Raw genomic sequence first — 26,776 nt, forward strand, 5'->3', positions numbered from 1 at the left:
GCACTAACATTTGATTATCACATTTTGTAGCTTGTCCAACTGGTCACTGGGGACCCAACTGCATCCACACATGTAACTGCCACAATGGAGCATACTGCAGCGCTTATGATGGAGAATGCAAGTGCAGCCCAGGATGGACTGGCCTCTACTGCACACAGCGTCAGTCAAATTGCAAACACACATACACATAAACACACACCCAAGTTATGTCATTTAGTCCAAATTGTAAATGGTTAAGAGAAAGACAAATTTTTGTTCTGCCATTGTCGAGCATTGCCATGCTCAAACTGAAAAAACAAACGATAAGAAACAATCCAAGGGCCCAAACCTTTCTTGGCAGTTTTTACTTTTTATAGTATTTCTATATATTAATTTCACTTTCTTTCTTTTGTTTTTTTACTTTAAGAAAATAGTTTAAGTTTGTAGTGCAGTAAAAATCTGATAAGGGTGGCATGACAGATGTTTAGACAAACATTATGTAGGAGTAAGTAAAAAGTATTGATTTGTAAATAACTGGACATGGAAAAGTTGTTATACATGTATATAAATATAACTTGTTATATAATATTATAGTACAATTTTTCTAACTAACTTGCACCTCATTCTCTTTCTCTTAGCAATACTTTCTTTAAAGATTTAACACATTTTGTTGTCAACTTGAAAGAAAGGTTATGTATAGGATGTGTACTGTAAAAATGAGATCGGAGGTCAAATGGGACAGGATATTTGATGCAAACTCTAATGTGATATGTCGAATCCCCATATACCAGTATCATTTCCTAAATGTTTCCAATACAAAAAAAGGTAGTTCAATAAGGAGAGATAATTTGGAAGAAATGAACATAATTCGTTGCAATAGAAAAATTAATGCATTTGGCAATTAGATACGATGACTCATCATGGCAGAACAGAATCCCAGTGACAACAGGATTTAGGACAGGACCCCTTGGACTTAAGGAGCTTTGATGGTGCTCTGAGTGACTCGGGTGGGGTGGAAATTTGAGGATGCTGGCTGCATGAATGAGAGCATGAGAGGGAGAATGACAGGGCACTGAGATTTAAACCATACAAAGTGGAAGCTAATACGCATAAGCTTCATTAAAATTTTAAGCATAGTTTAAAAGATAAAAGACATTTTAGAATTTTTATGAAACTTGCGTTTATTTGACTTTAAAGAGGAGTGACCTTAATAAGAAGTGGGCTACCGGAACAAGAAGGCAAGGGATGAGAATAAGGAGCTGTTGGAATGCTTCTATGCAAAGAATTCCAGCAAAAGGTGGTTACATGAATAGGATGTGGGACCTATGGCTTCTTTGTCACCCAACTTCTAGATTAAGAGCGAATCAACTAATAGCTCAGTGTTCCAACATCCAGAAGAAGCAACTGCTACAACTAGAGATGAGAAATGAGGTACAACACAAATGCTTTGGCCAGGGTTGGCCAGGACCTCAGGCCATGGGGGAGATATCATCATCTCTCTGAGATTGGGTACCAAACCCGATGAACAACTGGTCCATTGAAGGCTTTGAGTTTGAAAGAAGCTGAGCTGAAAGAGAAGACCATGGCTAAGCTTGAAACCTGGACCCTCCGTGGCCGATTACCAAGCCTTGACTACCCACTTGGAACGGTATACCAGAGAGATAGTAGCCAGGAGAAAAAGCCAGCTGTTCTCCACTAAATAATTCAATCTGTACTGTCAGTGGCAAAGGAATGATATGAGAAATGCACCACCAAGACTGGAGACGGAGCAATACTGGAATAGCATATGGAAGAAAGATGCTCAGTGGCTGGTGTAGCTAAGAGCAGAACTGAGGGGATTGCACTACATGAACAGTTAAACATTACAGTGGCAGGCATACAAGAAAGATTGTAAAGTATGAAGAGTTTGACAGCCCTGACATGATTCGCACCTACTGGCCAAAACTAACTGGAATCCATGAGTTTCTGACAGCACAATGGAAAAAGCTGCTAAGTGATGAGATGCACCCAGACTGGCTAACTTAAGGCCAGACAGTCCTAATCCCCAGAGGGGACCAGTCACATCTAAATACGATGGGACTGTTAGAAGCCACTGTCATCAAGACAAGTAGGGTCCTTACTGCGAGGGACCAAGCAGCCAAGGCATAGAGGACACAGAAAAAAATGTCTTCAAAAAGGGTTTTCTTTATCTTAACTCTCAAAAAGACAAAATTCCAAAACATAATTAGCAGGCCCATAAAAGAGGTCAACTAAATATAACTCTACACAAAGTAATTTCCAGAAACTTAAACAAACAAAGTGGACACAACTTAACCCACAAACTGACCTAATTACAAAGACACATGAGGGTAGCTTTTAAAGTGGTTTGGCCAAACCATTTACACACAGTAGGGGGGAAACAAAAACACACACTAATATTAACTAAGCACAGAATAACATAAGTAAACCTAAAACACCCCTGTTCCTGATAAGCACATGGTTGGTCCTGCTGAGCAGGCATTTTGTTCTCAGAATCCTGAGTCAAGACAGGAAACAGCCACAGCCCCAAACCAGGTAATTCAAAGAAAGAGAAACATAATTAAACAGAAAACATTTTTAGAAAAACCCCACAATGCTATTATGCGCGCGCCTCATAATATCAGTGTTAGGTTTAAATAAAATGATTAATGAATTATATTAATGAAGAAAACTGCAAACCAAACTAATAAAGTGAACAAATGGACTGATTTACCCATGTGTGGCTGATGCCATTACACTTACCATGAATAGGGGCTTTCATCCCAAATCCAGCACCCTGAGTGACCTTAGTGTTAAAGGTCCAAGTCTGATCCTATGAGTATTACCCAGTACACGTGCCCATGAGTACCCTGCTTATCTCTGGGGAAGTATTGTCTCTGAGTAACCTTGCAGGTCAAGGGAAATTTCTCAACCTCACCTGTTAACAGCAGAGTCTATATTCCTCATATATAGGCATATAGTCCGTGCTATTGGTAACTGACTGGGTTAAGATGGAAGCACTTTTTCCATTAGTACCTACTCCAATCAACTCGACGCAGCTCGAGGCAATACAGCTCGGCTTGACTTTATTTCTATTACAATCGAGTGCCATCTTATGTGTGTGGTGTCCTTATAGCAACACGTCCTGTGAGGTCATTTGTATGCAACACAAATGCTACAAAATAGGTGGATGTCGAGGCGATGTTTGTACCAGCTGCTGGGTCGATGGCTTTTTGTCAGACTCCGGAAACATGGTGTTGTTTTTGTGAGAACATTTTCCACGTTGGCGGGTTTCAAAAATTGCGGTTTTGGTTTTTGTGAAGAAGACGCTTTCATGACTCATTGAGTGACACAACTTTCAATTCAGTTTCATTTATGCAGCTCCAAATCACAACAACTGTTGTCTCAAGGCACTTTATATTGTAAGGTAGACCCTATAATAATATATACAGAGAAAAACCCAACAATCATATGGTCAAAGGAGCTTGCAAAGAAAAGCGTCTGGACTTCTTTAAGTTGCTTGAAGACGTTTCACCTCTCATCCGAGAAGCTTCTTCAGTTCTAAGGTCAAATGGTGGAGAGTCCCAGATATAAACCTAGTGGGAGTATCCCCCCACAGAGGGACAAAAGGACCCCCTGATGATCCTCTAATCGCCTGAGCCAAGGTGTGGCCTGAGCCAAGGTGTGGCCTGTCGCCTGAGCCAAGGTGTGGCTCAGGCGACTGATTGTGACCCACACCCACTTTCACACTTTAGCTCTTGTGATTAGGAAGAGGATCAACAGAGGGTCCATGACCCTCTTGGGGACACTCGCATAGGGCTTAAAATCTGGGACTCTCCACCATTTGACCTTAGAACTGAAGAAGCTTCTCGGATGAGAGGTGAAACGTCTTCAAGTAACTTAAAGAAGTCCAGACGCTTTTCTTTGCAAGCTCCTTTGACTACGATGACCTGGATGACTGAGAACCTTCACAGACCCAACAATCATATGATTCCCCTATGACCATAAGACTGACTAGCCAATTGATGACATGCATTCTGTTGATGTCATACTTTTGGATCGCTTTGGATAGCTAGCTTGTCGTTCTTGTATTGACATTTGTGTCCCAGTGGCAGGCGGGTCACATGTTGGCCATAACACAAATGACTAGGTAGCATTAGCAATTTATAGCCAACAGAATTTGATTGGAGTGAAAATATAAGATTAGGTGGGCCCCATGTGATTTCTTTTGGATTTTAAGGGGGGTGCAGCACTCTTCTCTTTGGGAATGGCTGATCCAGATGATACTGGTATAATCTTGGATAAATTTGTCAAAGGTACTTTTTTAATTTAAAAAACTGCATATTTTAAAAGTACAGAATATAATGACGATAACTTCTTTGCAGGCTGTCCGTTGGGTTTCTTTGGGAAGGACTGCTCTCAGACTTGTCAATGTAGGAATGGAGCCGACTGTGACCACATTTCTGGACAGTGCACATGTCGAACTGGTTTCATGGGGAAATACTGTGATCAAAGTAGGTTACAAGATATTGCTGCCTGTTTTGTTTGCTTTTTTGTGTTATGGTTGCTTTTTTTTAATCATATTAAGTTTCAGTTTTTCTTTTGTTTTTGTTTTTGTTTTACTTTAATCTTGTCTTATTTTTCAAGTTTTTAAAGAAAAGTTGGATGCTGCACTATCCTGTCCTTTGGTGCCACACTTGTGGCACCTTTAGTCAGTCACCTTTGTATAAATACCTCCTGCCTTATATCCCCCATTTTCCAGATTCTCTTTGTTCAACTCACTTGGCAGGTTTTAATTTTTTCTTTGAGCATTCCTGATTATCGATATATCGATATATTGCAAAAAGTATTTGCTCGTTTGCCTTCACGTGCATATGAACTTGAGTGACATCTCATTCTCTCATCCATAGGGTTTAATATGCTGTTGAACCACCTTTTACAGCTCTAATAGCTTCAACTTTTCTGGGAAGGCTTTCTACAAGGTTTAAGGTTTATGGGAATTCTTCCACAAGCGCATTTATGAGACCAGACACTCATACTGGACAAGAAGGTCTAGCTTTGCTTTAATTCATCCCTTTCTGTTCTTTTGGGTTGAGGTCAGGACTCCGTTGTAGAAGATCTTGACTAACCTGCACAGAGCTTGGCCTGGCTCGCAGTCTCTGCTCTAAATGATCCCTTTCTATCAGTTCTAACGAGCTAAGGTCAGGACTTGCTCACCCATGTCTTTATGGGCCTTACATGTGCACTGGTATGCAGTCATCTTGTAACAGGAAGGGGCAATCCCCAAACTGCTCCCACAGAGTTGGGAGAATGAGATTGTCCAAAATGTCTTAGAGTTTCTTTCGCTGGAGCCAGTCCCAATTCCTAAAAAGCAACCCCACACAATAAATTGCCCATAGGTGTGAATGGTTGCCTGTCTATGTGTTAGCCTCGCGACAGACTGGTGACCTGTCCAGGGTCTACCCTGCCTCTCGCCCTAAGACAGCTGGGATAGGCTCCGGCGACCCCGCGACATTGAAAAAGGATAAACGAATGGATGGATAAATTCAGTTATTTTGATGGGTGGGCAAATATTTTGGCAGTATAGTGTACATTGGACACTAGGTTTTTTTTGGATCTTGCCCTTTTGCCTCCCTGCCTTGGTAGATTTTAAGGTCCATGTCTGTTGTTAGTTTTGACAAGCCACAAATGCAGTTCTGCAGCTTCTTTCCTACCATCATTGATGGTCCATTATTTGCAATACTTATACTGATTTAGAACGTGGCTAAAGTCAAACCAATCCTAAATAGCACTACATCCAGATGAACAGAATTAACCTTTTTCTTTTCTTTTTCTGTTTTCCAGAGTGTCCTCCTGGTTTATATGGTTATGGTTGCCATCAGGTCTGTGACTGTCTAAATAATTCCACTTGTGATCACATGACTGGTTCGTGTTACTGCAATTCAGGTTGGAAGGGAGCTCGATGTGACCAAGGTGAGAATGTACTTCAGTAAGAATGGAATCAAACGTTGTTTAATGACACAAACTACAGACCTAATTCACAAAAACAAAAAAGTTGTGATGCTGTGTAAAATGTAAATATAAACAGAATGCAACCATGTGCAAATCAGTAATGAGCTTACCACTCAAAGACTTAGATGGAGTTTTACTTTTTCTGAAGTCCTTAACATTAGCCTTGTCTGTCCTAATAGGAATAGGCCATATTGATGTGCTATCCTAGACCTAAAAACAAAATGAAGACTTTGGAGTGGCCTAGTCAAGGTCCTGACCTGAATCCAACTGAGATGCTATAACATGACCTTAAAAAGATGGTTCAAGGTCAAACACCCTCCAATGTGGCTTAATTACAACAATTCTGCAAAGATGAGTGAGTCAAAATTCCTCCACAGCACTATAACGATAAGGCTCATTTTCATTTATCGCAAATGCCTGATTGCAGTTTTTGCTGCTAAGGGTGCCGCAAGCAGCTATTAGGTTTAGGAGGCAATCACTTTTTCACACAGGGCCATGTAGCTTTGGATTTTTTCCCCCTTAATAATAAAAATCTTCATTTAGAAACTGCATTTTGCATTTACTTGTGTTATCTTTGTTTAATATTTACATTTTATCCCAAACATTTAAGTGTTCAAACATACAAAAAAAATAGGAAATCAGGAAGAGGGCAAACACTTTTTCACTCATCAATAATTCAGTAGTTTTTTTTTCAGCTAGATTTCAATTTGTTTGTGTAAATAGTGAGTCTTCGTCACTCAAGTTAGTCAAATAGTTCCACAGGGTTCTGTGCTGGAACCAATTCTGTTTATATTATACATGTTTTGCTTAGGCAATATTATTAAAAAAATACTGCACATATTTTCATTGCAAATTATTGCTTTTTGTTTTACTTTACATTTTACACAGCATCCCACCTTCTCTGGGATTGAGGTTATAGAGGTTTAATTTAATCAAATTTACTGATTTCTCTAATCACTCTCCATTAGAAAAACTAACTCATTTAAACTTAACAGACTCAAAAACATCTAACTCTTATTCTACATTCCCTCCCCCTCCTGTGTGCAGCTGGTGTGATTGTGGTGGGCAGCCTCAACACTTTGACTAGTGCAGCGATGCATGTAGACTCTTACCAGATTGGAGCCATTGCAGGAATCATTATCCTTGTGCTGCTTGTGCTCTTCCTTCTGCTCCTCTTCATTATCTTCAGGAAAAAGCAGAAGGGCAAAGAGCCCACCATGCCATCTGTGACTTACACTCCTGCTGTGAGTGTTGCTGCTGATTACAATATAACAGGTACATTTACATATTTACTTGTTTTAAACTGCAACTAGGTCTCATTGTGCTGTACCAGCATTATTTCTTCTAATATTTATACTGTTTTCCTTGTTTGTTTTATTGATTTTAAATGGTTAACCTCACTACAAATTTACAGTTCTAAACCTTATATTGCTAAGCTTATATTGTTAAATACCAGAGGTGTAAAATTCCTTTCATAGCAAGGGAAGGAACACTGGTTATGCGAAGCTAAAATAGCAGGAGTTGACTTTCCTCGTGGTCTTAATCATTTTGGGAAGGTTTTTCTTGCTACGTGGTAAAGGAATTACATTTTCACAATGCACTCTAACTCTTCATCATCACACATGTTGGACATGGTGACAAGCAATAACATTTTAGCTGTTAAAAATATAAATGAGGTTTGTTTGTTTTGTTTTGTTTGTTTTTTTATCACTGAAGAGTTGAAGCACCTCGTACATCTCAGGGTTATGAGATAACCCCGACATCAGAACTATATTCCAATGAGAGCCTTCCAGAGGCAATTGCTTCTCCTTTCCTAAACCCTGTACTTTAATGCAGGATTTTGGCTTATCGGGGTGTAACTTCAAGGTTAACCTTGGGGTTTCTGTACTATGAAGATGGGTCACTTCTTCAAGGGGTAATTTAGGTTGTAATTTATACTGTGAAGCTAAACTGCTGCAGTGCAGGTTAGATTTGCGACACATATTAGGTTAGGTATAAAATCACTTCCTACTGACCAGTTAATTCCCCACAAAACAGCACCACCATTCCTGAAAGATCCCTAGACCTCTGCAGGTAGAGAAAGAGACCTAAAAAATGTTAGTATCATCTTAATGTTTCAGTTTAAAATAGGATGTGTGCCAAGTTTTCATTTACAACATATTTTGAACACAGTGAAGACAGGACAGGAAAGCAGGAGCAGAGAGAGACAAGGGGGAAGACATGCGACAAAGGGCCAGACTTGAACCCGGGCCGGCCGTTCTCAGCTGTATAGCATGTGGTCGCCCGCTCAGCGCACTGAGCTAAACCAACACCCTCTTTCACAGCATAATTTAAGCACATTGGAGATTCTCTGCCGGGGGAATGCCTTTTATATGTGCAGATTATTAAGAAGATACAAATATAAATAATAATGAAGCCAAAAACCAAATAGAGAATATTTATCAATAAACAAGAAATCAAAGTCCAAGAGTTAAGAACCCTGGGGTAAAACCAAGGACTGCGACATGATTTACTTTGCTCCTCAATTAGACAGCTAACAGGTCGAAGTTCAGTAAGCTGTCTAAGTGAGCTACATGTTCACTGAGTACTTCAAAAGGGTCTTTCCACTCCTTCCTTTCCGGAGTCCAAGTCATTCCGCTGAGTTTAAGCCACTGACCCACTGGCCCAACAGTGTCCTGAAAACTTGTTTTTACTGGCATGATCATCTCCAGTGACACTCTCCCTCCTCCCACACACACAGGCAAAACTGTTTCAATTACCTCTGTTTTTGAATCTGCTGTAACTGTTACAGTTGATTAGAGTCAGTGTTCTTCTTTTCTTCAAACTTTCTGTCTACAATGTGGGCTATAAGCACAAGCAACCTGTAATTATCATTACTGGTGATTTATTGTTGAGATCTCTTGTGCTATCACTTAAGCCTTGGTTATACTTTATCCACAAGTATGAGGTGGATATCCATGGCCCTGTATTTTTCCCAGATAGTAGACTTTAAAATATGATTACAATCAAAATGTTTAATTAATCCCAGAAGAAATTATGTAATAAGTAAGAGACAAAGAAAAGTATGGAGAAAGAAAAACAGGAGCAACTGAAACCGGCTTGCATGCCAGCTTACGCATGCGCATTCACTTGTGTACAACAGGAATCTCTCCAGCTGTCTGTATCTGTGTCCACAGAGTATTATCAAGGCTTAACTATCTCCATGGTGGCAAAGTGGGAGATATGATTGAAGTTCTGCCATTATTCTACTCAGACACTAATTTTTCCAGTTGGTACCAATGATGTCATGGATGAACAGTCCCTTCACTCCATGACTAACCAGAGTTTTTGGCAGTAGCAGTCCTGGAGCCTGAAGAAGAACATGTGTTTTTCTGTCTCTACCCCTATACTTTTAAAAGCTCTGAACATTTCCTTATGGTCTGCATGAATTGCTAAAAAAAAAAAATTGGTAGAATGTGTAGTATTGTTATAGTATTTCATTCCTCCTTGAACTTTAACTGGAAAAATTATTTTTGATATTCATCAAAAGTCAAAACTATTTACACACCAGATTTAAAAGAAGCCATTCACAGGTCTTGGTCCTGAAGTTCTCTTTCTACTCACAGCACTACAATCCACATTCATCATTTACTCTATACACTTTAAATACTTTATTACTTATATAAATGTTTTCTAAACTATATCCATTTAGTTTAATATCATGCACATACGCAGCTCAAGAATATTTCAAGTGAAGTTGATCCACCTGAACATAATCCAGTTTTTCATCGCTAAAGGTCTTCAGTACTTTTTAAATTAACCTCCTAGGACCGGGCGTCCACATATGTGGACATCACATTTTGGGTCGTATAGACCAAAATAATAAAGTCTGCTCTACAAGGGCCTGATGTCCACTTACGAGGACATTATACTGCCACTATTCTATTGAAATTTAAAACAAATGTTCTCATATGTGAATCACAGTTTTCTCAGAAACAAAAAAAAAATTGAAAAAATCAGGTAATTCTTTGTTCTTACATTCATCAGGTCCCAATCAGCCCAAATAGCAAAGAGAAATTAAAAATGCATGCTATGAAAGAGTTCGGGTCTTAGGAGGTTAAATTTACTGCGATTATGAAAAAAATTAATTTGTCTTCTTGATTCTTGTGGAAATGAAGCTTTCACATTTTGTAATGTGAGATGTATTCTATATGTTGCAGCTTTAAGGCAGGGATGACTCCTGGAGTTGCTTTCTCACTGTATCTGCTTTATTTCACAATCCGATCATAACAAAAACATACAGCAGCTCCTCTCCGACTCCTAGCCCTTTTCTGCGGTGGAAAAAGAACCACTCCAAAACCCCTTCAAGGAACATATGTACAAAAGAGTTTTCCTAACACACCAATGGGGCGTTCAATGCCATCTGGTTAATATGAGTACTCTGGCAGAATAACAGTTCAAATGAAAAATATACCAGAACAAACAAGCAACCAAAAAAGAAGTGTGGGGTACCTTTGAACCAATGAACAAAGTATAACCATTTATACTTTTTAACATAACCCGGCCCCGTCGATATGTGTATCTCTCACACTCTCCCCCACTCGAGAAATGTCGTCCCGACATAAATGTACCTTATAATCGACAATCCATAGAGAACAATAGAATGGCATGGACTATGTACCAGGTTACATTACACCCTTTTTTTTTTTTTTAAGTTACCCAAACTACCGTGCACTGTAGTTGTGTATACTCCTGATATAATCAGTTCAGCTTTTTTTTTTTTTTTTTTTTTTGTCCACAATTCAATCTATCAAATTACCATGCTATTTGTACTCTCCTGTAAAGGCATTAACTTTGTCCACATCTCATCTGAACACTAAGCATCTTCCCTTTACTCATACACATGTTCGGCCTGCAATCCATGTGTCACAATATTTCAATCAACATAGGTACATTTGTTACAATCTGAAATAGTGGTACCAAGTGTAAACATTATATCTTCCCCTTTTACCAAGGTCGCCAGTAACCTTGAATATTCACACATTTGGTGGCCACTATTCTTTCTTCAAGACTTGGTTGTCCAAGTTTACTATAGGTCAAAGTCTGTGGTCTCCTCCTTTCTCTCTTTGGGTATGGACTTGGCTGGTCTGTTTCCAAAGCCTTTTCGACATCAGAGCTGCTGTCCACCTCCCCTGCCCCCACAATAGCCACATCCTCTGGTTCCCTATTGTCCATTTTCTCCTCATCAGCTTGGCTGGGGTCCCCCTGGCCATCTCCTGACATGTGAGGAAGCTCATCTGGCTCACCCCCGTCCCTTAGTGGCATAAACTCTGCCGCTGTGGGGTCCAATGTAGGTGAACACTGAGGCTCAGGATAAGGCCAGGTGAAAACCGCATCAGAAAACTCATCTGTGTCCTCCTCCTCCTCACTCCCCACTTGTGTCGGAGTCATGCATGTTTGTTTCCGTTTGTTATAATGTCTTTTCCTTGTTTTAGTACTAGTTACAGTTGCCTCCTTATCTGCTGGGAGCGGAAGAAAATCGCAAGGCAACAACATATTCCTGTGCAAAATCCTTGTCCTGCCTTTACCATTCTCTGGCTCTAACTCAAACACAGGACTGTCCTCTCCCTTTTGTCTTTTAATGATGTAGATGTTGTCTTCCCAATAGGAGCGGATTTTACCTGGCCCACCCCTCTCCACAACATTTCTAACAAGGACACGACTCCCTATTTGAAGTGGTGGACCATGCACACTTTTGTTGTACTGCCTTTTACCTCGGTCAGCTGACTTAGCTGCATTTTTGGAGGCGACAGTGTAAGCTTCAGCCATTCTCCTTCTCCATCTGTCCACATAGTCCTGGTAGGAGCCTGAACTGTCCTCCTGCTCAATGCCAAAGAGAAGGTCAACTGGTAACCGTGGTGACCTACCAAACATTAGGAGAAAAGGAGGGTAGCCAGTGGCCTCATTAACAGTACAATTGTAGGCATGTACAACTTTATGGAGGTGGCTTTTCCAGTCTCTTTTCTGTTCCTCTGTTAGTGTTCTTAACATCGAGAGCAAGGTCCTGTTGAATCTTTCGGTCTGCCCATTTCCTTGTGGGTGATAAGGAGTAGTGTGTGACCCTTTAACACCAGCCAGTTCTTTTAAATGGTGCAATAGTCTATTCTCAAACTCTCGCCCCAAATCGTGGTGTAGTTTTTCTGGAAAACCAAACCTGAGACAATAATCATTGAATAGTTTTTCTGCTACAGTCTTAGCTGTCTTATTTGTAGTTGCGTAGGCCTGAGCGAAGCGGGTGTAGTGGTCCATAACTACAAGTATGTATTCACACCCCCCCTTGCATTGCTCCAGGTGCAAAAAGTCAACTGAAACCAACTGAAATGGATGAGTGGTCTCTATGCTCAACATAGGTGCCCGTGCCTGTCTGTTTGGCTTCCTCTGTTTGAGACACTCACAAACATTACTGACAAAGTGTTCAATGTCTCTTTGCATCTTAGGCCAGGAGAAACGATCCCTAATTAAATTTAGGGTCCTTTCTGATCCCAAGTGGCCCATCTGTTGGTGTAGTTCTTTGAGCACTAGTGGGTGGTAAACTGAGGGGAGAACTAGTTGTTTTTTGTGTCGAGTCTCTCTGAACATAGTTCCATCCTCTCTGATTTTCAGTTTGCTCCACTCTCTAGCCAATGCTTTAAACTCAGTGCTCTCAGTCTTAATTTCCTGTGTGGTGGGCCTTTTGTTTTGCACTACAGACTCGTACATTTTACCTATCACGGGGTCTTGCCGCTGTGCTGCACAGATTTCCTCTCTCGGTATTGGCTGAATCATGTCCAGCAGTTCCTCTGCTTGTGTTTGATGCTGAAGGGTGTGGAAGGAGACAGCGTTAAACATTAGAGCTTCTGTTTGCTGCACTAATATGCCCTGCTGTGAGGCTACAACCACGTCCTGGCTAACCGTCTGTGTACAGCAGTTCATATAGTCCTCAAAATCGAGGGGCATCCTGGATAAAAAATCTGCATCTGCATTTGTTTTTCCTGGCCTGTATTTTATCGTAAAGTTGAAATCTGCGAGCTCAGCCACCCAACGCTGACCTGATGCATTCAACTTTGCTGTCGTTAACACATAGGTGAGTGGATTATTATCTGTATAAACCACAAACGATGGCGCATGCAGCAAATAATCTCTGAAGCGCTCACAGACAGCCCATTTGAGAGCTAAAAACTCCAGTTTGCCAGCATGCATATGGTAATTTTTTTCTGGCGGCGTTAACGTTCTAGATCCATAAGCTATGACTCTTAACTTGCCATTACTGCGCTGGTAGAGCACTGCTCCTAACCCTGCTTGAGAAGCATCAGTATGAAGCACAAATGGTTGGTCTAGATCAGGGTAGCCTAGGATCGGAGGACTGGCCAGTTTATTGACTAAGTAAGACAAAACCTGATGGTGTGACTCTGTCCATTTCACAGGGGCTGATGAAGGCAACTGTCCTTTAGCCTGTTTGTTTTTCTCCTTCCTTCTCTTGTTCTGTGTTTTTAAGTCCTGTGGGCTACTTTTAGCATTTGTTTGGGCTGCTAGCAGTTCATACAAAGGTTTGGCGATACGTGAAAAGTCCTGTATATAGGCTCTATAATAAGATAGGAAGCCCAAAATCTGTCTCACTTCCCCCACTGTACTAGGGTGTTTCTCTTTAAGTGACATCACGGAGGCGACTTCTGCTGGATCCATACTATGGCCATCTTTTGACACCACTCTACCCAAAAACCTGACCTTAGGCTTGAACAGTTCACATTTCTTAGCAGTAAGTTTGACCCCATGTCTCTGATACCTTTGTAGCACGGCTCTTACATGCTCAACATGGTCCTCAAAAGATTTACTGTGGACCAAATTGTCATCAAGGTACGGTAGACAGATATCATCACGCAGACCCCAAAGACACTCCTCCATGCTCCTCTGGAACTCTGCTGGGGCGGAGCTGAGTCCAAATGGGATTCTAACCCACTGGTATAAACCCCAGGGGGTGATGAATGCAGTGAGTGGCTGACTGTCTTCGTCTAGGAATCCTTGATGATAAGCCTTTCCCTGGTCTAGTACTGTAAACCAGGAGCTACCAGTGAGGCTGTCCAACATGTCCTGTATCCTGGGAATAGGATGTCTGTCAGGCACCGATTTGCGATTAAGTTCTCGATAATCCACACAAAGTCTGAGGTCACCGGACTTTTTCCTAACACAGACTATCGGTGACGAATAAGGCGACTTGGATTTTGTAACCCACCCCCTATTGATCAAGTCTTGCAGGTAAGCTTTTACTTCCTGATGCAGAGGTTTAGGCACACTGTTGTAAGTCTTTTGAACTGGTGTTTGGTCGTTGAGGGTGATGTGCATCCGAAGGCTAGGAATGCAGCCTACATCATTTTCGTCTTTTGCAAAAGCTTTGCATTCCTCCCTAAGCATCATCCTCACCGCCGACTGTTGGCCACTCGTTAGATGGTCTAGAACTACAGGGGGATCCCAAACACCACTTGTCTCACCTGTGGGGGCTAATGGGACTTCGACACCTGCATCGTCTGCTGTTTTAGTTGTTGGAGTTTCTACAGGTTTTAGGGCAGCTGGGTATATTGCTTTTACGCCCTCAATGTGCCCCAGGACCACACGCGGATCTACAGTAATATTATGGCATGTGGTATTTGTGACAGATACTGGGACCATGGCTGAGTTGCCCCTTTTTACTTTAAACAATACTTCCTGCAAATGAAGCCCCTCAGGCAGGCTGGGGTTCAGAACAGGACAAAATAACATTACAGTGTCCTCGTCAGCCTGTATGCGTGTGCGACAGCGAATGGTAGTAGCTTCACTAGGGCCTAAAACAACTTTACTCCGCCCTGTCTTGACTTGGATCTCTTCCGCAGCTGTTCGATGTGTCTCTATCAACTGGATAAAAGTCTTAGCAGATCCGACGTCAATACCAAAAGCACTACTCACAATATTTGCAGCACAGTCACTGTTTTTAACACCCTGTTGTTTAAGTTGCTCGTTGATGATTTCTTCTATAACATTGTATCCAATAATGGGATCCTGAGCTACATTTGGGTCACTAGAGACCAATACGGGCACTAGGAGACTCGAGCTGGTCGTCTCCACCCCCGTCAGTCTAAACTCTACAGGGACCCACCCCATAAATGGTATCTCTGTCTGATTAGCTGCGAGCCCATTTAATGGTTCTGAACCTAAGAGTTCATCTATCCCCCTGATAGTGGTGTGAGGTAAGTGCTCGACTCTCCAGTTCTCATTTATTACGGTAGCCTGTGCACCCGTGTCCCACAATGCGGTGACTGGTACATTGTCAAAGGTGCATCTCACCATTTTTCGTCTACCAATCAGCTTCACTAATTTTTGTCCTTGCTTATCTGATAGAAGGTCAGAATATCCCATGTATGACAACCACCCCTTTTTCTCTCTTTCCCTCAAATGTTGTTCAACTAGCCTCACCGCTTTACATACATGTTTGTGATGGTGCCAGTGTTGTCCCTGACAGGCTTTAGAACAGTAACTGACAGATGAGCAGCCTGCACACCTCTGGAGTGGGGTGCTGACCGACTCTCTCTGGTGGCAGCAACCACAGCGGCGGGACTCCTGATGTGGCGGTGGGGTCACTGCTGGTCCCGTGGCAGTGGCCCTCTGGCGTTTCCCTGCAGCTGAAGTGGAGCTCGGCATCCTCTGGAGATGTGGCCAGGCTGGCCACACTTAAAGCAGTGGGTGCAGTTGTCTCCCTCTCCGTTGCTCTGGCAGGTCCTGCAGCCTTTCTTCCTCCAGGTACCCGCGGCAGCATCTGATGTCCTCTTTGTAGTCTGCGACTTGCCAGCGTTCAGGGAAGCAAGAACCATCTGCCTCACCTCTGCAACCTCGTTCCTCAGCTCTTTCACCAGGTCGTGCATTTCGGGTGGAGGATGATTTTTCTTGTCTTCCTTGGTGGCGGGGATCTGTGAGCTGCTGCGTGGTTCATCCCTAGTATGTAGCTCATTGATTCTTGGTGGTTTTGTATTGTTCCTCTTTAACTTGTTCAGTCTTTCTGTCTCGAGATTGGCAGCTTCATTTAGTTTCTCAATCAGCATTTCATCAGTCACATCTGGGTTGTCAAGAAGGGCTTTAATCTGGAACTTTATGTTGTCATTTTGCAGCCCAGTACCCACTGATCTCAAAAACTTCCTTTTTACCAGGTCCCGACTGTAGTGTTCTGCTTCTTTGTCCTTGGATGCGTACAGGAGGCGATCTTTAAGCTCAATGGCTCTGAATAAAAAGTCTTGAGCTGACTCTTTTGGATCTTGGGAAATATTTATCAGTTTTTGGTACAAATCAGATGTGTCATCTTCTCGGTAATGTCCTTTTAATATTGTCTTTAACTGTGTGAGTGTCAAATCAGTCTTTATTTCAAGCATATCACGCAGTTTGAGACCTGGATTGATGGCTCTTATCACTGCTTCAATAACTTCTGACTCACTGTGGCCTTTGCGGAGTCCATTTTCCATCTGATGCAGCAGGTTGGTATAGGACAGCCGATCGCGCTGCCCTCCCTCACCTATTTGGCCACAGATGCGAAACTCCCTGCGAATTGTCACCTCTGGTACTTTAGAAGACAGCAGGTTCGGGGCAGCGTCCGCCATCTTGAGTTTCTGCCCTATCGCTCTAATTTCTTCCTGCAGCTCGTCATACTTGTCTCTTGCGTCTGAAGGGCGGGAAAAATCACTCTCGGCCGTATTGTCTTTAGCTTTATATTCGCCCAAAAACGATAAAAGTTCTTTCACAAACTGTACAGCATCGTCTGGTGTATAACTGTTTTCCACCTCGTCCAGTTTATGTTCTATAACTTTCATCAGTTGGCGTCTGGAAGTGTCTTTTGTAGGCTCATTTAGCGGTGTAGCAAAGCCTTTCACCTTATAACCCACTTCTATGAGCTGATCACGACTTAGCTGGCAGAGTGTGGCGGTGATCTTATCTCGTCGGGCTTCTATCTCCATTGTGGGTACTCACAAGCTTGTCTTTAGTCCGTCAGATTTCAGGTCCGGTGCTTGGAGAAAGGTTTTTCTTCAGCCGTGCGGTAGCGCTAACGTTAGCCGCTAATGGCGCTAACCAGGCTTCTGCTTCACTCTCGTGCGGGAAGTTCTTCAAACCTTCCTCCTGGCTGGCTCGCCATGATATGTTGCAGCTTTAAGGCAGGGATGACTCCTGGAGTTGCTTTCTCACTGTATCTGCTTTATTTCACAATCCGATCATAACAAAAACATACAGCAGCTCCTCTCCGACTCCTAGCCCTTTTCTGCGGTGGAAAAAGAACCACTCCAAAACCCCTTCAAGGAACATATGTACAAAAGAGTTTTCCTAACACACCAATGGGGCGTTCAATGCCATCTGGTTAATATGAGTACTCTGGCAGAATAACAGTTCAAATGAAAAATATACCAGAACAAACAAGCAACCAAAAAAGAAGTGTGGGGTACCTTTGAACCAATGAACAAAGTATAACCATTTATACTTTTTAACATAACCCGGCCCCGTCGATATGTGTATCTCTCACATATGAATAAGTGTGAATGCATGGTAAATGCAAATAAACAACTGACGATGGGACAGATGTCTCCTACATTTGAGTGAAGCTTAACCAAAGACATGACTGTTTTATAGACTGCCCCAGAAAGCAATGACATGAAGAAATTATATACATACATGACATACTTTGTTTCTAACAGTTCCTGTAAATTTTCAGGTGGTTATCCAGCAACATGTGAGCCCCATCTAAGCAATTATTTCTCCAACCCTAGTTACCATACTCTGACCCAGTGCATCAGCCCCCAGCGTGGTCCAAATGGAAAGGTAGAGATTTAAATCCTCTAAGACAGAGGGACAAGGAGATTGCAGAGTACAATTTCTGTTGACTGTCTGTAAACGAACATACTAAGAGCTATTTTTGTGCCATTTTTAGGCAAAGAACAACCAGGTTTTTGTAAACGTTAAAAATATGGATCAGAGAAAATGTGCTCTTCTTGTTGATCATACTGGCACACTACATGCAGAGTGGAAACACGGGGACTGCTTAAATCAACTGGGTGAGTTGTGGACTGCAAATATTATAATCAGCTGTCGTGTGTGTGTGTGTGTGTGTGTGTGTGTGTGTGTGTGTGTGTGTGTGTGTGTGTGTGTGTGTGTGTGTGCGCTCATTATCAAGAAAACAAAAAATTAACATTGCATGATTTCCTACTCCACATAACTGTATTGTGACAGACACGAACAACCTAGGGTAGGCTAAATTATTACATTCACTTTGAATGAGGCTGCTGTACATAGAGGATCCAGGTTGTGTGATGTGCATTTTTGACCTACAGTGAGTAGATTCTTGCTTGTATAGTTCTGGGTGATCACTTACATATTATCTGTGTACTAAGCAGGTATAAGGTAAGAAAACATGTTAATTTCTTTCATGTTGCTCGCTTTAGACATAAGATGATAGAATTATATTATAATTTGTAATAAGTTTTACCAGTTTAGGATGACTGTGGAAAAATATTGTGGTCTTCCACGTGTGTAATATGATGTTTCTTTAAGTTAAGGTGTTAATTGGTGCACCATCAGTGACTAACATACAATATCTGGTTAATGCCACCAGGTGAGGCTATATTAACAGAGAAGTCTGAGCTAATATGTCAATTTTATGAGTTTGTTTTGTGTAGATGCTTATTTGAGTTGGACAGTTGGTCAGTGTTATATGATCAATATTTTTCTTGATCTAATATTCAACATTTGTGAAAATAATTTAGATCTTGCTTGGTGCTTTCACTCATTGTCTTTCTAAAGTCCAAAGACACAACTATTGTGAGAATTCTAAGTTAACAGCGGGTGTGAATGTGCATAACATTGGTAGGATAAGCCCCAGCTGCTCTGTAACCATGAATCAGATAGGAACTGAATCGATGTAACACAAACACTGTCACCTTACAGTCACTAGTCCACATACCTAGTGCTTGTGGGTGGAGTTATGTAATAAGACTTTATTAGCATAGTGTTTGTATTGACATTAAAACTGGTAAAAAAAAAAAAAATAGAATACTTTAGCTCTACTTCAGCCCCAGCTCTTAATATTATAAACGATTTTTGCCTAATCTATTTAATAAAATCTCTCACATTATTTTTACTTTTACTGTTCAGTTATTGATCTACTGATTTAGACTTTTTGGTTTCAGGAGCCTGTGGAGGTGATAGAAGTTACATGGAGAAATCTTTAAGAGGCAAGTCCTATACATAACTATGAACTGTCATTTTTAATGTTGATATTCAGTTGTCACTGGATCCTTTGTCTGTGCTGTGCAGATCTGATGAAGGGCACACCCTATCATGCCAGCTCCTGTTCGCTCAGCAGCTCTGAAAACCCATATGCCACAATAAAGGATCCTCCCATGCTGATAACCAAAAACACAGAATGTGGCTATGTGGAAATGAAATCACCAGCTAGGCGGGATTCACCATATGCTGAGATTAGCAGCAGAAGCCCAACCAATAACCAGAATGTCTATGAAATTGGTGAGGACTGAACTCTGTTTGTTATCGCTGTCTACTTTCTTTCTGCGACATTAACTGCATAACTGCTATGCAGAACTAGGGATGGAGAATATGACGTAATCTTCAGAGTATAGTATTTATATTACTCTATTTTTCTACTGCACTATGTTAACATTTTAACATTTTAACTCTTGAAGTGAATTGTAGATGTAGATTGCAGATTCATCAGCTATCAGTTCATACAATGTGCAATAAAAAAACATGATAAATTGATTTATATCATGCTAATGAACATTTTAAAAACCCATTCAGAGTGAAAATAGCAGAACTATGCCCTTGCAGGTAGAACAAAATTGCTGGTTGTACAGTAATTGCACTGGATTGTTTCACATTTGGTGACTGACTGCAGCAACTGGTCACCTGTAGTTTGACAACACAATACCCTCAACCCTCGACTCCACAGTCTTGACATTACATTTTTCAGCAATGCAGTAATATAATGCATTACTATACTTAATTCAGTAATCACTTTACAGCATAATTGGAACTGTAAAGCTTCTTCAGTTATCTGTGCACCGGGCAGGTAAAATAAATAATAAATTTTCATTTATTTATTTTTTCTGTTTGTTTGTTTTGGGGGGGGGGGTTGTTTTTTTTGTTTTTTGCTACGATCGGCTTATTTTTGCTAATAACAATAAAGTAATACAAATTGCTAATACAAAGCTAGCCAAGAACCCAGAGTGATGATAAAGCCGGGGAAACCCAGCCCAGTTGCCAGACCCTAAATTTTGACAGGCAGTTATGAGCAGTCAGATTTGTAGCCTCCATTTCTAGCTGTTCATGTTTCTACAGTAGAATAAGCATAGCAAACCTGGCACATGGAAAACGTGGCAAACAGCAGAGTCACTTATATGATGGCAACCAGCTGTGAGTGGCCACAAACCTGGTCACACTCTTTGAAGCAAGTTGGTCACAGCACTGTCTTGTCCCAGTTTCCAACCACTATTTTACTTAGTGTAGCTGTGCCATTAAGCACATTCTAACTATCATGTATGAACTTATCAAGGGTAAGGAAACTTTAGCATGCAAACATAAAAAACATCTTTTATGTGCTGTGAGTGTCTCGTGGCGATTTTGACGTCACATCATGTGTCACATGGGCTGGTCATGAACCTCTTGATTTTTGTAGCATGGCTCTAGTCTCACCATACTACGCATACATACACTATAAAAACAAATGCTTTGATTTGTATTAAGTTTTTCAAAATACTTTCAAGGCTGACATTTTCATTTACACTGTGTCAAGAGCCTGTGGAGGTAAGAAATACGTGAATATTGTCCCAAAAAATAGAAGAACTGAATAGACAAATTGCCACAGTTCCTCTCTGATTTAGACTTTCTCACTGTTTCTGACATTTTATTTCTATTTGTATAAATGTTCAATCAAATAAAAATAGAGGTACATGATTAAAAGTAAGCATCTTAAAATAGTGTTCTGGTTCTTTAAATCAACAGTTTTGTACCTTATACTATGCCAACTGATATCTCTTTGATTACAGATTCAACGGTAAGCACCATCCAGTCCACAAGAAATGGCAGTGGCCTTGTGAAGTTCGGGCAGGATCCATATGATTTACCAAGAAACAGCCACATCCCCTGCCACTACGATATCCTGCCATCCAGAGAGAGTCCTTCCTCAGAGCTCAAGAAGCTGGACAGTGAATAATCACACAGAAACTCTGAACCAAGATTAGGCCTTACAACAAGGCTGTAGCTTCAGCACTGTGTCTTCTACAAACTGGCACACTATGTACCCATAAAATGCTAGTCCTTATGTGTTATTTTACAATATTATTATAACTATGGATTATGACTACAAGTCGGATATATACAATTGTGGTCAAAAGTTTCACTCGTCATTGTAATTATGGTCTTTTTATTATTTCTTTGAGCTGTCCTCTTTCAAGGGTAAAATTATCATACAGCATAAATCTTTAATGACTTTAAAAACAAGACGTTGGTTCAAAAGTTTGTATTTATTTGGGTTTTTCTCAGATTCACACAAGGTCAAAATTATGCATACAGGATCAAATATATAAACCTCCTTACCAAGTAACACCGTGACCATTTAAATTGGTTGGTTTCCTGGTACAGAACTGACCTTTATGTGTAGTCCACTGTTTGCAATAGGGTTGAGTTTTAGGCTTTGAAAAGATCATTCCAGAAGCTTTGATGGAGTTTTGAAGAGATTTTCTTTGGAATCATTGTCTTGCTGAAACAGGCTTTCCGTCTGCATTTTTGGGAAACCACCAGTTGGAGAAAGTGGTATAGTGTGGGTGGGTTGTTGTTGACTTCAACAGGTTACGTGACATAGTTGGGTGGTAAGATACCTTCCTTAGTGGCCAAACTGCCAGGAATCAATGAATCAGTGAGTTCCTAAAGGCCCTGGGTATCGTAGGGTTGTCCTGGTTGACTTGCCTCTTCAATGTTGCATCGAGATCTGGGGTGGACTGACAGACCCTGGTGGCGGCCCCCATGTTTAGAAGGGAGACCGGAGAGTGTGCTCAAACTACAGGGGTTCAGGCCCACTAGGAAGATCTATGCCAGGGTACTGGAGAGGAGTGTCTATTAACTAAATCTTGGATGCAGGAGGAAAAGTGAGGTTTTTGTCCTGGTCATGGAATGCTGAACCAGGAGTTTGCCTAACTATTTTACATGTGTTTTGGACTTGGAGAAAGCATTTCACAGTATCCCTCAGAATGTTCTGTGGCAGGTGCTTTGGGAGTATGGGGTATACAAGGGGAGGGGAGAAGCTGGTCTGGGAACGCCTCAGTGTTCTCCTGGGTTGGCTGAAGGAGTCGGCTGAGAAGACGGGGGCATCCTTGCTTGGGCTGCTACCTCCACAACCCTAGATAGCACTAGATAAGCGGTGATGAAAATACACTTCACTGTGGATAGTGACACTAATATTCCAGCTGTTTCCAGTTCATGGCAGGTTTGTGTTTGGTGGCTCTTGAGTTCTTCATGAACATTCTAACCAATTTCATTTCCTCTGAGGGTGACAGCTTGGGTCTTTGGTGGTTACACATCAAAATGATTTGAATTTACCTATTTTTGTTTGAAGCAATAATCTTGAAAGTTATTTAGAAATGACGCCAAAGATCTTTCCAACTTGTGTAAATCTACATTTCTCCTCCTTAGATTTTCACCACGTTTATTGGTTTTCCATTTGTCTCAGTATTTTATTGCCCAATGAGTACAAATCCTTTTTGTGCTATCAAAGAGAAACTATCTGTTGTAGGCAATTATGACGACCAACAAGAATTTAATTGGCCTTTGACTTGCCAATTAAAAAAAGCATTGTAGAACCTTCAGCACCACTTTTGTAGTTTGTATGGTACCAGCATGCGTGTATGCATGCCAGACAATGGGGAGGCATGCTCCTAATGAGACAGCAGATGGTGTCCTCCTCCTGCAACTTGGTAGCACTGAAAGGACTGACACATATTGTCCAAAAGGTTTTATAATGGACGTACGTCAAGCAAGCATGGGGGCTAGTCACTGGTATCAATTCCTCCATCCTCCACGCCTGCATACTCCACCAAAATGCAACAGTGCAGGGTTGGACAATTGATCCCATGATTTCACCTTAATACCCAATGGCAGTCATGGTACTGTTGCCTAGCCTGCAGAGGTCTGCGCATCCCTCCACGGAAATGACTCCTTAAGACAGTCAGTGACACCCCCCAATTGGTGATGTTAAACAGTGCTACAAGTTGCAGCATAATGTTCACGTCTACTCAGGGTGAACCTGCTCTCATCTGTTGGAGTTGGTCTACCTGTACAAACTCTGTAGGGTTCAAATATCACCTCGTGCGACCAGTAATGACACTAACCCCAGCCAAATGCAAAACTAGTGAAAAAACAGTCAAAAGTTGAAAAGGGGAAAAAAGATCTGACCTCCACCTGTAAAACCATTCCTGTTTTGAGGTTTCAATGTTGTCTTTCTAGTGCACCTGAAACTGATTAACAACTCCCTCTGCTACTTGAGTAACTGGATCAATATGCCATAAGTGTAAATGATGTGATGCTATATTCTCAAGTGTTCCTTTATTTTTTTTTTAGCATTGCATTTCACCCTATATTGGAGGTTGGTTTTCAGGCTTTTTTGCAGCTGTCGCTGTAACATAGGCCTTCCCATAACTTTCAAAATCTGATGTTCACAATCCCAAACAATTCCAGGGTACGCTGCTGAAAAATGTGAGCACTTTGTTTCAAGCTTACTGAAGTAGCTGAGCTGTAGCTCAGGAGGTAGAGCAGGTCACCTGCTGATCGGACGGTTAGTGGTTCGATCCTGGCTCCTCCAGTCCGTCGGAGTATGACTGTGTCTGAATGTGGTTAGGAAGCAGTATAAGTATAGAAGAAGGTGATTGTAGCATGTTGTATAGAGTGCTTTGAGTTCTCTGGGAGAGTAGAAAAGCACTCTATAAGAATCAGTCCATTTACCATTGCATATGACATGGGATACCCATCAATTCTTTTGTTTTATTGCAATAGAATTGTATATGGGTTATTTGATTGAGTTTAAGCAACTTTCTGAAAGGTTACATGATTGTTTTTAGAAGATGAAATGTTGAAGATTATAGCAGCTGAAAATGTATTTGATGTTTTTATATAGAAAACTGGTTCTTGTAGAGAACCTGCTCCAGTAGTCCAATTCATTAGAATTGTTAGTCTGCCTGCCCATCGATCTCACTTACCGGTTCCAGTTGCACTTGCACTACACTCAGCTGATTTCAGTTTGTGTGTCAGACAAGGAAAATAGCAGCACAATCTACAGCATGGATGTGGACATTTATTTTTATTGCACAAAAGGACGAGAGTGTGATGGTAAACTTTAAACTATATCAAGACAAAAACAACCACAGTATGCTGCTAACACAACTTCAGCCTGCACAAAAAGACCTGCACGGACAGCATGCTAATGCTAAGCTAGCCAAGAACCAAGAGTAAAAACTGAGTGAATGCCGGCCCAGCACCAAGACCCTTAACATCAACAGTAACATACAAATGAGCAGTCAGGTTGCAGTCTCCATTTCTACCTGTTCATGTTTGAATCACTCTGGTCATTACTTTAAAGTCTCTTCCTGCCGGTTTTCATCCTTGCTTTGTATTCATACCTAAATACTAAGAGAAAGATCATATGTTTGTCCTCATTAGAACATGTATTTGTGTTGCTGTGTTGAGTTGTAGTAGCAGGTTTATCTTGTTAAATGGTAATTATGAGAGAGTGTGTTTCAGCTATTTTACAGAGAAAGTAATGTAATGAGTGGTACAATGAATTACTCTCTCCTGGGAGTAATTAAGTAACATACAGCATTTTTTTTTAAAGTGTGAAAAATGTTCTGTGTAATATGTGTAATAATTACTTTTTGTAAAACTGAGCTGGGAAAGGCTCCAGCGAGAATAAGCGGAAGAGAGTGGATGGATCCCAAAACTGATCACAAAAAGAGCAGAAATATCTCCAACATGCACAAACATTTGCAACATGCACACACTGTGTGGTCAATAGAGCACATGTAAGATGTGATATATTTTTATATGCTAGCGATGGTGGTGACTCTCAAAGCAGAGCCGATGAAAACATATTGATAAGTTTTGAACTTATTGAACTGATAAGGAATTGAATCGATAAGTGTTATCGATAATGAAACAGGGATCACTAAATTCTCAGCATTCCTATCCCTAGTAATCCTAGCAAATGCAGTCAGTGTTGTATCAGTACACAAGTAAACCAAAGTGCCATTTAAAAAACATTTTGTTTTTCTGTTTGCTTTTTTGTTTGTTATTTTTTGTACATAACACATGACGTTTTGAGATTCTCATTCTAACAGTGTTTTGAATACTATGATTTTCAGTAATTTACCACTAATTATAGGATATTTTCTTTATGGTGATTAAATACAGCATGTAGGAAAAGGTGATTGCATTGCATTTAATTTCAAATTGTAATGATTCATTTGTGATTATTCTACTTCATAAATACCATCAGTTATACATATGCATGCATAGCAGTCGCTTTCATTACTCTGTGGCCCCTGTTGTTATTTACAACTTTTCTGAGCTAGATACATGGCTATTCTAGCTGTTATACACAGTTTTATTTTAAAAAGTAACTTGTTACCCACCCTGCTGCTTCAGGGTCCATGTTCAATGGGATGTTTTCGCTTGCTTTTAGCATGTGATGTTTAGATATCTCAGCGATAAAATATGATTGATTTTGAATGTGTAACAGCTTTCTTAAACCCAACACTTTTTTGCATCACTTTATTGCATTTGTACAGATTATCATTGTAAGAAAATGTAAATAGAGGAAATTATTATTCCAACACTACAGGTTTGATTGAAAACCCTGACTTTGATTTGAAAGTCTGGGTCAGCTCAGCTGGTTCCTCAATAACCTTGATGGAAAAAGGATGTATATGCCAAAACAAGTGTGATTTCTTACTGGCCTCTCTGCTATTTCATGCTGTGGGGAAATAAATGGAACCCATTAAAGGGAGTCATACCATTGGCCCATCACATGACACATGACCAAAATTATTATCCTGTAAAATAAACCCATATAAGTACACTATTCAATTCAATTCATTCCTATAAAAACAGGTGTAATTTCCTGGGTAGTAATCAACATTTGGAGAGGTTTGTGGTTTTACAGGTGGGTAAAGATAGTGCAGCAGTTTGCAGGTTTCATTCGGGGGCAGCGAACAACTTGAACATCTTCGGCATGCGTGCCAGGATGGCTGAACTATTTTCTGATGCGAGTTGAAATTGTGATGTGGCTAGGGTTGGTCTAGCGGTTGTGCATGAGACATTTTCTTGGTAGGCGGTCCAAAATATCCAATCTAACCATTCATTTTTTTCAGTGTAGCCTGTTTCATTTCTAATACCTTTTCAGTATTTGTTATATTTAGGGTTGTTACTCCTGTGGTGTGTCTGTTAATTTTTTCAGTCATCCAGGTCATCATAGTCGATGGAGCTCAGAAAGAAAAAAGCATCTGGACTTCTTTAATTTTCTTGAAGATGTTTCACCTCTCATCTGAGAAGCTTTAGTTCTAAGAGCAATTGGTGGAGAGTCCCAGATTTTAAGCCCTATGGGAGTGTCCCCAAGAGGGTCATGGACCCTCTGTTGATCCTCTTCCTAATCACAAGAGCTAAAGTGTGAAAGCGGGTGTGGGTCACAATCAGCCAAGGTCTCAGATGAACC

At 40.9% G+C, this 26,776-nt stretch overlaps 1 protein-coding gene across 1 annotated transcript in view; it reads left to right on the forward strand.

Moving 5' to 3' along the window:
- Positions 1-26,498, forward strand: part of megf10 (multiple EGF-like-domains 10) — a 68,840-nt gene extending 42,342 nt beyond the window's left edge. Inside the window, exons 17-25 of the mRNA XM_085414715.1 lie at positions 31-159; positions 4,362-4,490; positions 5,821-5,949; positions 7,036-7,263; positions 17,723-17,829; positions 17,939-18,062; positions 19,194-19,238; positions 19,321-19,530; positions 21,069-26,498. Of these exons, the coding sequence (XP_085270841.1) occupies positions 31-159; positions 4,362-4,490; positions 5,821-5,949; positions 7,036-7,263; positions 17,723-17,829; positions 17,939-18,062; positions 19,194-19,238; positions 19,321-19,530; positions 21,069-21,235 (1,268 nt within the window). The 3' untranslated portion in view covers positions 21,236-26,498. The remainder of the gene's footprint in view (positions 1-30; positions 160-4,361; positions 4,491-5,820; positions 5,950-7,035; positions 7,264-17,722; positions 17,830-17,938; positions 18,063-19,193; positions 19,239-19,320; positions 19,531-21,068) is intronic.
- Positions 26,499-26,776: the final 278 nt, after the last annotated feature.

The sequence above is a fragment of the Rhamphochromis longiceps genome, linkage group LG7, assembly GCF_057381845.1.
Source record: "Rhamphochromis longiceps isolate RC_006_pf linkage group LG7, R_longiceps_female_GT1.1, whole genome shotgun sequence".
NCBI classification, from domain to species: domain Eukaryota; kingdom Metazoa; phylum Chordata; class Actinopteri; order Cichliformes; family Cichlidae; genus Rhamphochromis; species Rhamphochromis longiceps.